Below are 20,579 nucleotides of genomic sequence, written 5' to 3'. Positions count from 1 at the left end.
TTCTGGATGAATGATTTGTACCACAGAGGCTTGGCAGAGCTCATATTTACTGAGCTGTACTGGAAGTGAATGTCAATACCTAACAAGGGATGCTACTTCATCCGAGACCTTTTGACCGAGAGGTCTACTAGAGGCTAGGGTTTCAAAGTCTAATGAGTCGTGACTATAGTGACATTGTTGTCTAGAGGCAAAGTTTGACCTTAGAGTCTTGTTTGCTTTTATGCCTAAAGATAAGAGTTTGACCTTGAGGTCTGAGGTTTAACCTTGATACCTAGAGGCTAAACTTTGACCTTAGGGTCGAGGTTAGGGTTCGACCATGGTATAGAGGCTAGAGTTTGACTTTGAAGTCAAAATATTAGTTTTTGACCTGGAGATCTTGCACTCAAATAGAAAAACATATAGTTTAAGCCCATGGTGTTATTAATCTCGCATGGCTTGACCTATCATTTTTAATCCTCAACACTTACAATATAACATCTTATCTTGATTTTTCTTGGAAATGATGACATAACAAATACACTAGTACATGTACAGGGAAAAGCATCCAACTTGAGGGATTTTAATCTTTATACTTACAGCGACCCATGGGTGAGTTAATACATCTGCAGCAGAGAGACGACTGTCGGGGTCAACTTCCAGCATCTGACTGATGAGATCCTAACAGACAAAGAGAGTACAATAAGTATACAGGTAAGTAAATGAGTCAATATACAGGTAAGTGAATGTGTCAATACACGGGTAAGTGAATGAGTCAATGTACAGGTAAGTGAACGAGTCAATGTACAGGTAAGTGAATGAGTCAATATACGGGTAAGTGAACGAGTCAATATACGGGTAAGTGAACGAGTCAATATACGGGTAAGTGAACGAGTCAATATACGGGTAAGTGAACGAGTCAATATACGGGTAAGTGAACGAGTCAATATACGGGTAAGTGAATGATCCAATGTACAGGTAAGTGAATGAGTCAATATATAGGTAAGTGAATGAGTCAATGTACGGGTAAGTGAATGATCCAATATACAGGTAAGTGAATGAGTCAATATACGGGTAAGTGAATGAGTCAATATACAGGTAAGTGAATGAGTCAATGTACAGGTAAGTGAATGAGTCAATATACGGGTGTAATGTTAGTACTGATAATATACATAGGTTGTTGTCACCAAGAACCTTCGGGGACCTCTCATTTGTGACTTTTCTCATATTCTGATCAACTGATATACCGTATAGCGGGAAATTTTAGCGGGGCTTTAATTTGGCGATTTGGCGGGTCCGTATATAGATCGCCAAAATTTAACCCGTCAAATTTTAACACCGCCAATTAAAAAGACGCGAAAATTTCAATTTTGCCAATATTTCCGTTCCGACCGCCTTTGATAACTCCCGAGAGCAACGACTAGTGCGTAGCGTTGGTTGTTGCCTGGCACCTGTCGGCCAAAATGCCGAATAGGTATGAATAGCTAATGAACAACTACTGACGATACATATATAGCTAAACAAGTATGACATATATGAGATATCGCATCATAATTAATTTTTGTGAAAACAAAGCCATCTACCCATAACATCCAATGGACTGGTGTTAACACTTTACCTGTAGACTCATTGTTAAACTTACCTGTATGTAAACATATCATACAATAGATGACCACGTCGATATCATACGGTTGATTAAATTCTCTTTGTCTGTTGCTTGTACACATACTCATATAAACACTAATTTGACAAATCTACATGTATGTGTTCGTCTGAAATGTTTGGGTAATAGTTTCCGGTTTCGAGACAGAGGATTGATAATACACAACACTCTTAATCAACCCGGATAGGATGTATGGACATAACATAATTATATATACAGTATTTACCGGTAGGTAATATTTATGCTCAACGCCAAATTAAAACCCTAGATTTAAGGAAAATCGCTAAATTTTAACCCGCCAAAATTTAACTTTCACTTTTCATCACCAAATCGCCAAATTTTATGACCGCTAAAATTTCCCGCTATACGGTACTAGAATTATAATGCATTGTTGGATTGTCATAGAACTTATAAAGCATTAATCGGCAGATTCTATATAACATGTCAGATTTGATATCATCCAGAGTTTACTAATGGGTGAAATAGGTATGGAAATCACAAAAAAAGGCTCACCTCGAAGGTCATTCTTCCTAACAGGTAAGGGTAGTAACCTAAGTTTTTATTTATATCAAATGATAACATAACCCAAAGTTTAAAAAATGAAGGCTTTTAAACTGTTCCAACAGCAGTATATTCACTGATTTGAAGTATATTTTTGAATGACTTTAAACTATGTTTTATCAGTTAGTATGTGGAAGGACATGTAAGGAAGGGCCATCACTGGATTACTTTCAGTTATGCTAGTACCAATCCGAACAACTAGAATGACTGAAGCATTACATAAAATGTCTATTAAACAGCATACATGTCAACAAAGACACCACCAACCAAATCCCATGTCACACTATCAAAATTATTTCCAATGCAAAACACTGCTGACTCTTAATATGATCAGTTCAGAAGGGTATTACTGGGACTCTTACCTTCGCTGAGTCCGACACGTCATCCCAGAAGGGTGGTGTGAACTCAAACTTGCCATCCAGAATCTGGTCAAACAATTCCTCTTGGTCATTATTTGTGCTGTCAAATGAAAATTTAAAATGCTTAAATCATACCTAAAGCAAGAATTATGTGTAATTATTTATATTTCTTGTCTGAACTGCTTTGTCAAAATCTGATGTTTTCAACTGTTCTTCCTCCAAAATATGGAAGGGCTGGCAAGTTCTCACCAATCATGATTTTAAAAAGAAATAACATTCAGCATACCAATGATTGTAATAATCTGAAATCAGACCTAGTTTGACGACCATTAGAGATTTTGGACAGTTTTGAACAATGCAAATATCTACCTGACAAAGGGAGGGAATCCACTGAGCAATATATACAGAATCACACCTGCAGCCCATACATCCACCTTGAACCCATACCTGTAACAGTCAATTTTTATATTGATATACATACCTGTAACAGTCAATTTTTATATTGATATACATACCTGTAACAGTCAATTTTTATATTGATATACATACCTTTTACAATCAATTTCTATATCAATATACATTCCTGTAACAATCAATTTTTATATTGATATACATACCTGTAACAATCAATTTTAAAATATATCTTGAACAATGAAATTCTTAAATCTGTATATGTACCTGTCATTAATCAAACAAGAGTTAAAATGTTGTTTTCTTGACTCATTTGGTCAAGATAAAATCCGTAGTATAGGTAGTTAGATATAGGAAAATCTTCTGATGTCTCCAATTGTGGTCATGTTGTTGGATTGATAAATGTGCCTGAGAGTTTTCGGTAAAGATCCTAATTATATGGTGAACATAAAGTATTACAACAAAGTAACATGGCTTCTCCATTTTAATTCTCTTCACAATGAAGAAGACAACTGTTCATGGTTGTTGAAAAATTTCTGAGCCTTGATGCTTTAATGATGACTCTTCTATTAAAATATCTTTTCAAAATCTTGTTAGAGTAAATCATTTCTGAAGTCTCAGATCTGTATCATAACTGGTTGAGACTCCTTGGCTTTCTTGTCAGGAAGGACAACAGCCTGAACAGGTGTATGCAGATTTACTTCCCAGCATGTGGAAATCTAATTTTTTAGCTAGATCGACTATAGCAGTCAGAGAAAGTGCCATGCTTACCCAATTTCTGCGAGGATTTCTGGTGCCACATATGTGGGTGTGCCACACACTGTATAGAGAACTTCGGTGGCATAGGTGGCCAGACCGAAATCACCGAGTTTAATTGACTTTGTTCCATCAGTATGTTGGATAACCTAAAAATTTAAAAAAAAAAGAGATAATTTGTTGTAAAAAAAACAGAAAAAATTAGCATCTGTTAAAATACCTAGTTATTATGTAAATAAAAAGAACTTGTAAATATAAATTCTGACTTTTAATCACTTCTTCACCATCTGATATCTGATGAAGTAGAATGTTTAACACAAATTTATCCGAAGATTTCTGATGTTTTGTTGGCCTTTTGAAAATCTTATATGGGTTGGCTTCTATTAGTCGTTAATTATCCAAAGATTAGTTGGCGCATATCATATATCCAATAGGCTGATAAAAGATCAAAAGTCTTTATATTAAATCTGAATCTGAGTTTTTGAGTCCCATTTCAATCACAAATGTGCCCCTGTTGTATTTTGATATACAATGTACATAACGAACTGGAAGAGCTCCATCCCAAACTTTCACGTCTCAGGGAGAGAACTCTTATTTGAGGATAAACATGTGATGAGACTGTCAATTAACAATTATTTTCCTGTAAAATGATATAAGAGATTATTAAATATAAAGATTAGATGTGCCTGCTGTGAACCAACATGTATGACTTACCAGTAGATTCTCAGGCTTGATGTCACGGTGGACAATGTCGAGATTGTGTAGGTATTTTAGTGCACTTGTGAGATTGCTTAACATGCCACTAGCATCTTGTTCCGTGTACTTGGTGGCCATGGCTATTGCATCAAACAGATCACCGCCCTGACAGAAGCAAAATAGATGTGACATACTTCTTATAAAATTATTTTCACTCCTTTTACAGCAGAAAAAACTGCTGAATGAACTACAACCAATCATCGTTGCTTCTTTTTCTATGTTACTACACCTGTGACCTTAAAAAACGTGGAAAATAGGGCTGGCATATGACAAGGATTAACTACTGTAAACATCTTAAATGGACTTTCTAATTTCTAACACAAATTTCAAATTTTATAGCCTTAATTCTGACAAAAATAATCTCAGTAGAGTTAATTAATACATAGGTATTTGCATGTAGCAAACCTGCATATAAAAAAAAAGTCTACATGTAACACAAATTACAGGTACTGCATACAGCCTTAACTCTGACAGAAATTAGTGTAAATGCAGGAAGTATATAACCTTAACTATAACAAATTCCAAATTCAATTTCAAATTAAACATAAATTACAGATACAAATTACAGCTAGGTAGCGGGTAGTGTAAACTCTGACTTGACCAGAGACAATTACCTTGACATACTCCATGACCAGATACAGCTCATCCTTGGCATCAAACTCCTCGAGCAGCATGATGATGTTGGAATGCTGGACATGCCTCAGGATAGATACTTCATTCTCTATCATTTGTTCCTGTCAGAAATAGAATAAATATAGATTTAGGTGATATTTTTACCTGATTGTAGGATTTGATAAAAAATGATTTAGATTTGATTGACAGATATAAATTGTTTATAATCAATGATTTTTGTTCCTTAAAGTTTCTTAATTTTTAAAAATTACTGATGATAAAAGTGGAGAAATATTTTGTTTCAACATTTTAAGCTACAACTTGTGATTAACAATTCGCTTTTCAGTTTTTTGTCATGGTAACTATGACAAACACGATACCTAACACATACTGGTACCCATGGCAACATCACTCCTGGACTACCTAACACGTACTGGTACCCATGGCAACATAACTCCTGGACTACCTAACATGTACTGGTACCCATGGCAACATCACTCCTGGACTACCTAACACGTACTGGTACCCATGGCAACATCACTCCTGGACTACCTAACACGTATTGGTACCCATGGCAACATCACTCCTGGACTACCTAACACGTACTGGTACCCATGGCAACATCACTCCCGGACTACCTAACATGTACTGGTACCCATGGCAACATCACTCCTGGACTACCTAACATGTACTGGTACCCATGGCAACATCACTCCTGGACTACCTAACACATACTGGTACCCATGGCAACATCACTCCCGGACTACCTAACATGTACTGGTACCCATGGCAACATCACTCCTGGACTACCTAACACATACTGGTACCCATGGCAACATCACTTCTGGACTACCTAACATGTACTGGTACCCATGGCAACATCACTCCCGGACTACCTAACACGTACTGGTACCCATGGCAACATCACTCCCGGACTACCTAACATGTACTGGTACCCATGGCAACATCACTCCTGGACTACCTAACATGTACTGGTACCCATGGCAACATCACTCCTGGACTACCTAACATGTACTGGTACCCATGGCAACATCACTTCTGGACTACCTAACATGTACTGGTACCCATGGCAACATCACTCCTGGACTACCTAACACGTACTGGTACCCATGGCAACATCACTCCTGGACTACCTAACATGTACTGGTACCCATGGCAACATCACTTCTGGACTACCTAACACGTACTGGTACCCATGGCAACATCACTCCTGGACTACCCAACATGTACTGGTACCCATGGCAACATCACTCCTTGAATACCTAACACGTACTGGTACCCATTGCAACATCACTCCTGGACTACCTAATATGTACTGGTACCAATGGCAACATCACTCCTGGACTACCTAACACGTATTGGTACCCATGGCAACATCACTCCTGGACTACCTAACATGTACTGGTACCCATGGCAACATCACTCCTGGACTACCTAACATGTACTGGTACCCATGGCAACATCACTCCTGGACTACCTAACACATACTGGTACCCATGGCAACATCACTCCCGGACTACCTAACACATACTGGTACCCATGGCAACATCACTCCTGGACTACCTAACACGTACTGGTACCCATGGCAACATCACTCCTGGACTACCTAACACATACTGGTACCCATGGCAACATCACTCCCGGACTACCTAACACATACTGGTACCCATGGCAACATCACTCCTGGACTACCTAACACGTACTGGTACCCATGGCAACATCACTCCTGGACTACCTAACACGTACTGGTACCCATGGCAACATCACTCCTGGACTACCCAACATGTACTGGTACCCATGGCAACATCACTCCTTGAATACCTAACACGTACTGGTACCCATTGCAACATCACTCCTGGACTACCTAATATGTACTGGTACCAATGGCAACATCACTCCTGGACTACCTAACACGTATTGGTACCCATGGCAACATCACTCCTGGACTACCTAACATGTACTGGTACCCATGGCAACATCACTCCTGGACTACCTAACATGTACTGGTACCCATGGCAACATCACTCCTGGACTACCTAACACATACTGGTACCCATGGCAACATCACTCCCGGACTACCTAACACATACTGGTACCCATGGCAACATCACTCCTGGACTACCTAACACGTACTGGTACCCATGGCAACATCACTCCTGGACTACCTAACACGTACTGGTACCCATGGCAACATCACTCCTGGAATACCTAACACGTACTGGTACCCATGGCAACATCACTCCTGGACTTACCTTTCCCTTGCACTTGGTCTTATCAATCTTCTTTAGGGCAAACCTTTTATTGGTTGTCCTGCAAAAGTTATAAAAGGTTATTCAGTGAAGGTCATAAAAGGTCACTCAGTGAAGGTCATAAAAGTTCACTCAATTAAGGCCATAAGAGGTTTCTAAGCAAAAGGTCATAAAATGTCAATGAGCAAAATAGCTATGATGGGAAATTCAGCAAAGGTCATGAAAAATCACTTGACATAAGTCATTAAAGGTCACATAGCAAAGGAGTCAAGGTCACTTAACAGAGGTCATAAAGGGTCATAAAGGTGATGGGCCTCCCATGTTCTCCCATGTTGTTCAATGAGGTGGCCACCAGCTACTACAAGGAGACCCCATCTCAAAATGACCACAGCGGTTCACTAGGCAATTAACTCAACAAACAACTAAAGCAATTAAGCAAAATGATATTCCTACAATTGTTAAAATCACTATTGAAAATACAAATGTTGCTATGTGATGTGAACCTATTCCTAGTAGTATTAACAGAAATCAGAACTACCAACCAAAGTACAGTGTGATCATTACCTATCTATACACTCCATGACAACAGCAAAATTCCCTTCTCCGATGATTCGGCCGATCTCATATTTCTTGCCAAGACTTGGAGGACCTGCATAGCTCTCTGTAAAAAATATTTCATGTTCTTAAAAATTATCTTATGCTGGAAAATACTGATTCAAAAAGAATACACCATGCCATTTTTTTTCAAAACCACAGGGGCTTGTCACATTTCTATAACTCAAAATAGAAAATTAACCCTGGGGTCTGACCCCTAGATTACTTCATAGGAAAGTGTCAAGCAAGTGATCTAGGGGTCGGATCCTGAGGGTGAATTTTTCATTCTGGGTCATAGGAAGGTGTCAAGCCCCTCTGGGTATAACTACACTAATCAAATAAGATGTTCTGGATTTGCCGAAGTTGAGGGTGAGCACCTGATTAAAAAGGAAATGTGAATGTTTAATTTACATACCATTATCATCATTGTTACCGACATAAGCCGAGGAGGGCCAAATTGGCATATCAACTCTGCTGTAAAGTAGGGGCTGATGTTATTGCTAGGCTATGACATATACATACAACACCATATTGGAATTTCTACTGAACTTTACATGGGCAGGCTTATCACAAGGTTACATAGCATTTATACTCTTTATACAGGTTTTCAACTTAAACAGGATAACATCCATGTAAGAGGGTTTCATTGTGGTTGGAAAAGAAGACAATCAAGCTCCAAATTTAGAATAATGAACCTTCTTTGGAAGACCCCATGGAGAACATCACACAACGTTTACATTGAGAACCCATAGAAGTGTCATCTAAAACTCATTAGGCAGAGAAGTCCATTAAAATACACAATCCATTCTAAATCCTTCCAAGACCTTGGAAGTCATAATTACTCTGACTGATTGATAGACGCACATTTGCCCTCTATTAGTCGAGATGAACTGTCATCAAATTCCATTTGTGGTTGCAGTCTGATATCAGTAAGGAGATATTAAACTGGCAAAAAATGTGGTTTAAATGTAAAGAAAACAGCTTTGAAATTCCTAAGTAAATGAAGAAATTATAAAAACAAGATTTCCAAATTGGGATATGGTTTAAGTATCAATTATCAGGATGTGATTTAAACATCTGTAATACACACTCTACAACATGAAAAGATATAGTTTTTTCTCCAAAATTCATCTTCACAGATAATATTGATCTAGTTGTCTCTCAGTGGTGACTCATATTTTGCATTTCAAAATATTATAATACAATATTCAAAAACACCAGTTACACATGTGAACAGAACAAAATTGTCCAGAGGCTATGAATATATAAGTAATAATAAGAAAAGCACAGACAAATTTTGTTAAATATTGTCTCTGGAGCTAATTTTAAACATAGTCAAGATAGATCAAATGTTATGATGCTTTATAAAATCTTTTTTTACCAAAAATATCATTTTAAAATTTTGAAACTTTACTTGTTATACAATTAGACAGGATAGTGTCAATACTGAGGGGTCTTATGTAGGTTGACGAAGCAAATCATACAAAATATGATGGTGAATGCAAGAATTGGATCGATCTTTATCTCCAAAAATGCCACCCAGTAAGATTAGACTTATCAACTCCATTACACAATAGATACCATTAACCTTGCACCAAGTAGTTAATAACAAAACGAGTGAACCAGATTGTATCAGTTAGTTAATGGAAATACAAAAAGCCAGGTGAATCAGATTGTATGATATGACAATCTAGACAGGGATCTCTCTGTCTGCCCTCTCGGTAATAGATAACTTTACTCTAATCTATAATTCATATATATCCTGTAAGAAGGATGTCTTAGACATGTAATATTTACACAGAAACTTCAGTAAAATATATGCATAATAGTCTTACAGGACTATATTACTGTACTTTTTAAAAGCTTATTTGCCCTTTCCTATACTTAGTTATCCCCCAGTCTACCTCACTCAAAAAACATTTCACTGCCCTGATCCATTATCATATTCCAAACCCTTGTGCTTCCTTAACACCTACACCTCTAACCCTCATCCACACCTCTGACCCTAATCCACACCTCTGACCCTAATCCACACCTCTGACCCTAATCCACACCTCTGACCCTAATCCACACTTCTGACCCTCAACCACACCTCTAACCCTAATCCACACCTCTGACCCTAATCCACACCTCTAACCCTAATCCACACCTCTGACCCTAATCCACACCTCTAACCCTCAACCACACCTCTAACCCTAATCCACACCTCTGACCCTAATCCACACCTCTAACCCTCAACCACACCTCTAACCCTAATCCACACCTCTGACCCTAATCCACACCTCTGACCCTAATCCACACCTCTCATCCTCATCCACACATCTAACCCTCATCCATACCTCTCACCCTAATCCACACATCTAACCCTCATCCACACATCTAACCCTCATCCACACATCTAACACTAATCCACACCTCTCCCCTAATCCACACCTCTCACCCTAATCCACACGTGACACCTCTCACCCTAATCCACACCGCTCACCCTAATCCACACCTCTAATCCTCATCCACACCTCTCCCCTAATCCACACCTCTCACCCTAATCCACACCTCTGACCCTAATCCACACTTCTAACCCTCATCCACTCCTCTAACACTAATCCACACCTCTCACCCTAATCCACACCTCTAAAACTCATCCATACCTCTCACCCTAATCCACACCTCTCACCCTAATCCACACCTCTCACCCTAATCCACACCTCTCTCCCTCATCCTCACCATTATCCTCTCATACATACTTATATTTCCTGAACCCTCCACCGTCCTCACCTGTATCCTCCCCTCTCCATTATCCCCACCCCACCCTGTGTGTAGCTAGCCCATCATTTCTCCAGTAGTCCCATCTCCATTATCTCCACCCCACCCTGTGTGTAGCTAGCCCATCATTTCTCCAGTAGTCCCATCTCCATTATCCCACCCACCCCACCCTGTGTGTAGCTAGCCCATCATTTCTCCAGTAGTCCCATCTCCATTATCCCCACCCACCCCACCCTGTGTGTACCTAGCCCATCATTTCTCCAGTAGTCCCATCTCCATTATCCCCACCCCACCCTGTGTGTAGCTAGCCCATCATTTCTCCAGTAGTCTCTACCATTTGTATACTTACCCCCATCCAGTCCTTCTTGTAGTCTGTACTTTGGCTAAGAAAGAAAGATGAAAAAATGTTTTCCTCAATAACTGTCAAGTTTTCTATTGAAATTGCATTTCTGGTAGTCATTCCATATGACATGAAAATTGCATAAGTCAGCGAATAGGAAGGGAAAATGATGATATCCTTGAGGGAAATGAAGTTCTAACTGTGTTTTCATGCTATTGGTTATTTATCCAGATTTACATATGACAAGATTTGAAAGATTTGATCTAAGTTTCTCTATGTGAAGTGATATGTTCTTACATATTGCAACAAAGACACAAAGAAGAATGACGCTTGCTTATAATATATCTCTTTATGAACTCTAATATCGACGAAGCAGATAAAGACCACTGATCTATGAACTCAGCAATAGACCATGGTGTACAGTATTAACCTATGACCTTCAGCAATAGACCATGGTGTACAGCATTAACCTATGACCTTCAGCATCAGACCATGGTGTACAGTATTAACCTATGACCTTCAGCAATAGACTATGGTGTACAGTATTAACCTATGACCTTCAGCAATAGACCATGGTGTACAGTATTAACCTATGACCTCAGCAATAGCTAGCTAGCTCTACCATGGTGTACAGTATTAACCTATGACCTTCAGCAATAGACCATGGTGTACATCATTAACCTATGACTTTCAGCAATAGACCATGGTGTACAGTATTAACCTATGACCTTCAGCAATAGACCATGGTGTACAGCATTAACCTATGAACTCAGCAATACTAGTAGTTTATAATTTGCAGCATTGACCCATGACCTTAAGCAGTAGATCATGATTTGCAGCACTGACCTTTGACCTTCAGCAATAGACCATGGTGTACAGTATTAACCTATGACCTTCAGCAATAGACCATGGTGTACAGCATTAACCTATGAACTCAGCAATACTAGTAGTTTATGATTTGCAGCACTGACCTTTGACCTTCAGCATAAGACCATGATTTGTAGCATTGACATTTGACTTTCTGGAATAGACCATGATTTGAAGTATTGATCCATGACCTTTAGCAACAGACTATGGTATGCAGCATTAACTTATGACCTTCAACAATATACCAACATATGAAACATCAACCTATGACCTTTTTTCCTTGACCAGACATAATCACCATCGGAATGTTGTATTGTACTATGACCTATGACTTGTTATCATTGAGTGGTCACTGCCAACATCAGCCTTTTATTTTCCACTATGACCTATGACTTCTAACATAAAATTGTAAGTTAAAGATTTACTCACAGCAGAGACAACGCGACCACTGGACTTGCGTGACATGCGTGGGGATGAGTGGGGAGATGAGAGTGGGGAGCTCCGGGCCGACCGAGATTCTTGGTAATCTGTCACAAAATAGAGAGATATGATATACATATACGGTATGAGAGTGGGAAGCTCCGGGCCGACCGAGATTCTTGGTATTCTGTCACAAAATAGAGAGATATAATATACATATATGAGCAAAGACAGTCATAATCAATATCACCATTCAAGGATGCTCCTAACCAAACCTATTTAGAATCCATCCAGTTACAATGTGAACTATGTCTCAATAATGTGGCCAAATTTCCATCTGGATAAATTAAACCTTAGAATGCCTGTAGACCTTTGTTATAAATTCCCTGTATAGAGCCCCATTAGATTATAATTTGATAATACCCTATATGCAACCCCACGGGACTACACTTTGATGCACCAATGCACTTTTATGATGAGTGTCTAGAGAAAACATAATGTATAAGCCATCATTAAAATGTTTGTCAATGTTCCAATCCAATTCAATGATCAGTATGCACACAATGACAATATTACATAACAGAGGAAATGTTATGAGCTCAATAAGCATGTGGGCAGAATTTGTACTCAAACAAAATAATAAATAATTAAAATTCAATTAAGTTTGTAGGCAATTAAAATACTTTTGATAACATATGGTAAGCAAGGGACATTAATTATTAAATGTCGCAGCTATGATGGCAAAATCTTGAGATTTTATCGAATAGTGATGCATCATGAGCAAATTTGACAGAAAAATTCTTCAGAAGTAAGGCTGATAATATCTGAAACCAATTCCACGCTTCAAGATACAAAGAGATACAGCTAAAGATGTATTCACTAACCATAAAATGATCTACCATTTGTGAGCACATTTTTTACAGCTCTCACATTTTAAAATTTGTTTTCCATTGTTCTAGCATACAGATAAGAATTTGTTAAAACATGTCAATTAAATACCTAGATCTAAAATCAGAAACTTGACAAGTAGTTACAATCACTAGACTATTACCGGTATCTGAAATACCATGGAAGGAAAAGACAATACCAACATCCGTACTGTAAAATCTCATCACTGTAAGAGCACTTTTACTTCATCCCCAAAAAGTGTCAATTCAAAGCCATTAATTTCCTCAAAGTCTGCATCCTTTAAAAGAAGTTCCTAAATCACATGAAGTGGGTTTGATGAGTTTCCACACGTAATGCTGGGATAGAACTCAAATCTCAAAATAGTGTACTCTTTGCTCTCTTACTCAGAATCTGTTGCTTTTTAATTCACAAAAGTGAGTATTAGAAATGATGTACAAATCTTGACATTCTAACATCTTTGTCAGAAGGTACAGATAATATTGGTACTCGTTAAACGTTTTAGTGGAAAAACATGAAGTGATAATTGTACAAGAGATATAAATGGCACCAAAGCTAACCAATTCAGAAATAGTATTAAAAAAAACACTGGGTATGAAATTGTTTTGATATTAATTTGAGAAAAAATGTAACCATAACTTGCATCACAAGGACATAAATTTCATCAATAGATATTTATATGGGCTGTGAGTTGGGAATTGTGCCATGTCCCTGTGACCTGCATCAACATCACCAAAAAAACATAAATTATCATTCTGAATTAAAAAAAGCACAAATAATTTTTGAACTTTAAGGGTACATGAACATTCAAGAGGTGATAAAAATGTCTCTGGAACTGCTACCTTCATTTAAGCTCCTATTTGACAGTGATAGCTTGCGTGATGATCTGGGCGACTTTGCTGATCTTAGCGTAACTCTTTTCTCCTTGAAGAGCGCTGCTTTGTATGGGGACACCAACTTCACTTCTGAAACACAGAATAAGTATTTATCATTACTCCTCAGCTAACATACTCCTCAGCTAACATACTCCTCAACTAACATACTCCTCAGCTAACAAACTCCTCAGCTAACAAACTCCTCAGCTAACATACTCCTCAGCTAACAAATTCCTCAGCTAACAAACTCCTCGGCTAACATACTCCTCAGCTAACATACTCCTCAGCTACCATACTCCTCAGCTAACATACTCCTCAGCTAACATACTCCTCAGCTAACATACTCCTCAACTAACATACTCCTCAGCTAACAAACTCCTCAGCTAACAAACTCCTCAGCTAACATACTCCTCAGCTAACAAATTCCTCAGCTAACAAACTCCTCGGCTAACATACTCCTCAGCTAACATACTCCTCAGCTAACATACTCCTCAGCTAACATACTCCTCATCTAATACACTCCTCAACTAACATACTCCTCGGCTAACATACTCCTCAGCTAACAAACTCCTCAGCTAACATACTCCTCACATAACATACTCCTCAGCTAACAAACTCCTCAGCTAACATACTCCTCAGCTAACATACTCCTCACATAACATACTCCTCAGCTAACAAACTCCTCAGCTAACATACTCCTCAGCTAACATACTCCTCAACTAACATACTCCTCAGCTAACATACTCCTCAGCTAACAAACTCCTCAGCTAACATACTCCTCAGCTAACAAACTCCTCAGCTAACATACTCCTCAGCTAACAAACTCCTCATCTAATACACTCCTCGGCTAATACACTCCTCAGCTAACACACTCCTCAGCTAACATACTCCTCGGCTAACAAACTCCTCGGCTAACATACTCCTCGGCTAACACACTCCTCGGCTAACATACTCCTCAGCTAACAAACTCCTCATCTAATACACTCCTCGGCTAATACACTCCTCAGCTAACACACTCCTCGGCTAACATACTCCTCGGCTAACAAACTCCTCAGCTAACAAACTCCTCACCTAACATACTCCTCAGCTAACAAACTCCTCACCTAACATACTCCTCAACTAACAAACTCCTCAGCTAACAAACTCCTCACCTAACATACTCCTCAACTAACATACTCCTCAACTAACAAACTCCTCAGCTAACATACTCCTCAGCTAACAAACTCCTCAGCTAACAAACTCCTCAGCTAACAAACTCCTCAGCTAACATACTCCTCAGCCAACAAACTCCTCACCTAACATACTCCTCAGCTAATATACTCCTCAGCTAACATACTCCTCAGCTAACAAACTCCTCAGCTAACAAACTCCACAGCTAACAAACTCCTCGGCTAACAAACTCCTCAACTAACAAACTCCTCAGCTAACAAACTCCTCAACTAACATACTCCTCGGCTAACATACTCCTCAGCTAACATACTCCTCAGCTAAAATACTCCTCAACTAACAAACTCCTCACCTAACATACTCCTCAGCTAATATACTCCTCAGCTAACAAACTCCTCACCTAACAAACTCCTCAGCTAATATACTCCTCAGCTGACAAACTCCTCGGCTAACAAACTCCTCAGCTAACAAACTCCTCAGCTAACAAACTACTCACCTAACACACTCCTCAACTAACACACTCCTCAGCTAACATACTCCTCAGCCAACATACTCCTCGGCTAACATACTCCTCGGCTAACATACTCCTCAACTAACATACTCCTCGGCTAACATACTCTTCAGCTAACATACTGTATGTATGAAACCATCATAAAACAGAAAGTCGAGTTTCTGAAGTAATTTCCTTGGAAATTCATGATGCATTTCAAACAATAGCAATTTCTGTTTGACAAGTTCATGTTTACTGTTGTAGACAGATGGCATCTACCAAACGTCCTTCCTGACCTACAGTTATTATTGAAATTTAAGTTTTGCTGGTGCAATATAACTGGCCCCATAACAGTAAATATTTTTTGGAAAGTTAATAAAAATTTATAATGTTTTTGAAAAAGCCTTCATTTTAAGCAATCTTACTTGAGGTCAAACTGTATATATGGTCAAATAATTGATAAATTCTTGCTATAAAATACACTAAAGTCTGCTTCTCATAGGTCAACATTCTACAAGGTCATTCTCTCAAAGGTCAACATTCCACAAAGTCATACTCTCAAAGGTCAACATTCCAAAAGGTCAATGTCCCACAAGGTCACACTCTCATAGGTCACCAATGTCCCACAAGGTCACACTCTCATAGGTCAACATTCAAAAAGGTCAAACCCTCATAGGTCAATGTTCCACAAAGTCACACTCTCATAGGTCAATGTTCCACAAGGTCACACTCTTATAGGCAAACATTACACAAGGTCACACTCTCATATATGTCAACGTTCCACAAGGTCACACTCTCATAGGTTAACATTCCACGAGGTCACACCCACAAAGGCCAACATTCAACAAGGTCACACATTCATACAAGGTAGGTCAACATTCCAAAAGGTCACACTGTCAAAAGTCAACATTCCACAAGGTCACACTGTCAAAAGTCAACATTTCACAAGGTCATATGTTCTCATTCCAAATATCCTATCTATTAATTCACTATACATTGTATATTTTTATTACCATATTATTTTTTGTACAATATAAGACAATTCTAAACAAAATTAATCAACTGCATATTTATTCCACTCTGGAAATATTGATATTAAATTCAGCTGAAAATGAGGTTAGTAATAACATTTCATTAGATGAAAATTGATATGAAGCCTTCCTTAAATATCTAATTAGTGTCCCCTTCTACCACCATTTTAGGTCCCCCAGGGGATTGTATGTCAGAGTTTTCCTGATTTATTCAGCGGTTCAGAAATGTTTCAGGAAATATAATGTCACTTAAACCATTAGTGTTGCAGAGCTTCATATCCAGTGGCATTACACGACAACATCCTGTGCTTAAGGAATCATTAGGATCAGTTAGCAGAAGAAATTTGAATATGAGGAAATCATTTTTTATGTCAAAACAAATTTCATTCTGTTTGGAGAATTTCAAACACTAGGGAAATAAAAAAAAATCACAACCGGATTGCAGCTGTCATTAAGACCATTTCAGATTCATTATGGATATGCAGAAAGCTGTAAAAAATCCAAATAGAACTGTTGCTGTTTGAAGGCAGCCATGATTCAGCCAATATCTCAACTACATCAGTTATATCTTCATATTGCTTGGCAGTGTAATCAATAAGTTTGTAAAAAAAAAGCTAGTTATCTAACAAAGAATTGCCCAAGGCCTGGGAGTATGGAACAAGTCTCCTTATCATAAGAGTAAATATTGGGCCTCCCCAATACTGTCTCTGCTCAGGAATATGTTATCAGTTACAAGTCCAGATCAATGCCGTGTCAATATTGTATAGCATCCACAACATCTATTTTGCTAATCAATCTTACACACCTTTAATATTCAGTCAGAGAATGTAAACCCCTAAGGGACAACAGACATATAGCCTCTGTATCATGGATGTTAATCAGTACCCATCAACAACAAAAATCAAAATTTATTGTTCAGAAACAATTTTTTGTATCTAAAGTGAAAGCTATTCTGGCCTTCAACCTTCAGACTAGAAAAAAAACACAAGCAAGAACTTAATGAATTACTGGGTAAAGTTTAAGTTAGATTGATCTTAAGAAACTCAAGTTGTATTCTTAGAAAGTAATTTTCAATTTATCGTAACAGTGACCTTGACCTTTGACCTTCAGGCATAAAAAGCAATCCCAAGCAAGTACTAACAATAACAAACCGGGTGTGTTTCAGCTGCCTCTGGAACTCAAGTAATCACATGGAAATGTTTGTGTGGGAAGATGGCTGAAAATGTATCCCTTAGTAATCTTTTTGAACAGGTGACAATGAAAATTACACATTATAATATAGTAAAAGTAAAACATGCAGTTTACACCATTATTAGATGATTGCCTATTTACACCCCAGGAACCTGGGTGTAACTATTTATACCACAGGGACCTGAGTGTAACTGTTTACACCACAGGGACCAGGATGTAACTATTTACACCACAGGGACCAGGATGTAACTGTTTACACCACAGGGACCTGGCTGTAACTGTTTACACCACAGGGACCAGGATGTAACTGTTTACACCACAGGGACCAGGATGTAACTGTTTACACCACAGGGACCTGGCTGTAACTGTTTACACCACAGGGACCAGGATGTAACTATTTACACCACAGGGACCTGGGTGTAACTATTTACACTACAGGGACCAGGATGTAACTATTTACACCACAGGGACCTGGCTGTAACTGTTTACACCACAGGGACCTGGGTGTAACTATTTACACCACAGGGACCAGGATGTAACTATTTACACCACAGGGACCAGGATGTAACTATTTACACCACAGGAACCAGGATGTAACTATTTACACCACAAGGACCAGGATGTAAATGTTTACACCACAGGAACCAGGATGTAACTATTTACACCACAAGGACCAGGATGTAACTGTTTACACCACAGGGACCTGGGTGTAACTGTTTACCCCACAGGGACCTGGGTGTAACTATTTACACCACAAGGACCTGGCTGTAACTGTTTACCCCACAGGGACCAGGATGTAACTGTTTACACCACAGGGACCTGGCTGTAACTGTTTACCCCACAGGGACCTGGCTGTAACTGTTTACCCCACAGGGACCTGGCTGTAAATGTTTACACCACAGGGACCTGGGTGTAACTATTTACACCACAGGGACCAGGATGTAACTGTTTACCCCACAGGGACCTGGATGTAACTGTTTACACCACAGGGACCAGGATGTAACTGTTTACACCACAGGGACCAGGATGTAACTATTTACACCACAGGGACCAGGATGTAACTATTTACACCACAGGGACCTGGGTGTAACTATTTACCCCACAGGGACCTGGCTGTAACTGTTTACCCCACAGGGACCTGGCTGTAACTGTTTACACCACAGGGACCAGGATGTAACTATTTACACCACAGGGACCTGGGTGTAACTATTTACACCACAATGACCTGGCTGTAACTATTTACACCACAGGGACCAGGATGTAACTATTTACACCACAGGGACCAGGATGTAACTATTTACACCACAGGGACCTGGCTGTAAATGTTTACACCACAGGGACCAGGATGTAACTATTTACACCACAGGGACCAGGATGTAACTGTTTACACCACAGGGACCAGGATGTAACTGTTTACACCACAGGGACCTGGATGTAACTATTTACACCACAGGGACCAGGATGTAACTATTTACACCACAGGGACCAGGATGTAACTATTTACACCACAGGGACCTGGCTGTAAATGTTTACACCACAGGGACCTGATTTTATGCTGTTACTTTGTAAATGAGTCCCTGTGTATTAAACTTGATCATCTTCCAACTCTAAAGTGGAAAAACAAGATGTCATGATCATGATGGTTGCTTTAGCAAGTTACAACCTTGAGAAGAGTCCCTAAGCTGTTTGGCTTCAATACTAGGTTATTATGGTAATACGGTACATGTAGCCTTGTCACGGTGACAAGACCATATCACAATAGTGGGTTTGTAATGGTGTCGTGGTGATTAGCGTGGCTCTCCCTCATGAGGACGTCATCAAAACAATGTTTAAGTATATATACATGTCAGGACAATGTAATGAAACACTATTTTAAGGGATTATACATCCAATCTTACTAATAATTGTCAAAAGCATGAAAAGATCAGATTATGTTGATTTGGGCACCAAAGGGTTGCTAATTACAAGTCTAGCTATATGGCTATCTGTGACAAATGGACATGACACATAAATGTATATTACAAGTTTAAAGAGGTCATCCCTCCCTGACTTGATGACATGTTTCATCGCCCATCTCATCAGTTGACATGACTGTATAGTATGTAAATATTAGAATGAGATAGGAGACAAGGAGTTTCCAGGAAGACAAGGGGTCCTCGAGAGAGCCATATGAGTCAGAACCTTGTGTGTAGGTATACTGTGTCGCAGCTTCACAAGCATGTAGAGGAAGTAACACCACTGGAGTGAGAGTAGGCGCTTAGGCTTACCAATATACTCTCTGACTCATGGCACTACAAAGGCTTAATAAAACAAACAATGGAATGACAAGCAATTGTTTTTTTACTTGAAGCCTCCTCTGACAGGATAAAATTGAGTGGATGTTGGAACTATTTCCATCTGCTTGATTAGGCAGTAAAATCAGGGCTTTTTCTCACTGGTTTGGGAAGGGGCTTTTTGTCTCAATTTGGGAAGAAAATTGATGAATTGGGAAAGTTTTTTTCAGGAGTAAATGGCAAATTTTGGGAATTTGGCTTAAATATGAAATAATTTCAATTGGGAATGGGGCCAATT

The 20,579-nt window shown here is 39.0% G+C and overlaps 1 protein-coding gene across 5 annotated transcripts in view; it reads right to left on the bottom strand.

Annotated features, from left to right (window-relative positions):
- The window catches only part of LOC117329257 (serine/threonine-protein kinase DCLK1-like), a 65,805-nt gene that overhangs the window by 5,772 nt on the left and 39,454 nt on the right, over nucleotides 1–20,579 (bottom strand). For all 5 annotated transcript variants that reach the window (XM_033887116.1, XM_033887114.1, XM_033887115.1 and 2 more), the window contains 11 exons: nucleotides 14,097–14,219; nucleotides 12,358–12,455; nucleotides 11,071–11,104; nucleotides 7,929–8,025; nucleotides 7,368–7,425; nucleotides 5,097–5,216; nucleotides 4,441–4,587; nucleotides 3,742–3,875; nucleotides 2,929–3,006; nucleotides 2,563–2,659; nucleotides 577–657 (listed from right to left, as the gene is read on the bottom strand). In XM_033887116.1, the coding sequence (XP_033743007.1) occupies nucleotides 577–657; nucleotides 2,563–2,659; nucleotides 2,929–3,006; nucleotides 3,742–3,875; nucleotides 4,441–4,587; nucleotides 5,097–5,216; nucleotides 7,368–7,425; nucleotides 7,929–8,025; nucleotides 11,071–11,104; nucleotides 12,358–12,455; nucleotides 14,097–14,219 (1,067 nt within the window). The remainder of the gene's footprint in view (nucleotides 1–576; nucleotides 658–2,562; nucleotides 2,660–2,928; nucleotides 3,007–3,741; nucleotides 3,876–4,440; nucleotides 4,588–5,096; nucleotides 5,217–7,367; nucleotides 7,426–7,928; nucleotides 8,026–11,070; nucleotides 11,105–12,357; nucleotides 12,456–14,096; nucleotides 14,220–20,579) is intronic.

This window comes from Pecten maximus, chromosome 6, assembly GCF_902652985.1.
Source record: "Pecten maximus chromosome 6, xPecMax1.1, whole genome shotgun sequence".
Taxonomy (NCBI): domain Eukaryota; kingdom Metazoa; phylum Mollusca; class Bivalvia; order Pectinida; family Pectinidae; genus Pecten; species Pecten maximus.
The sequence above is the reverse complement of the archived record's forward strand: the minus strand, read 5'-3'. Positions and strand labels throughout refer to the sequence as shown.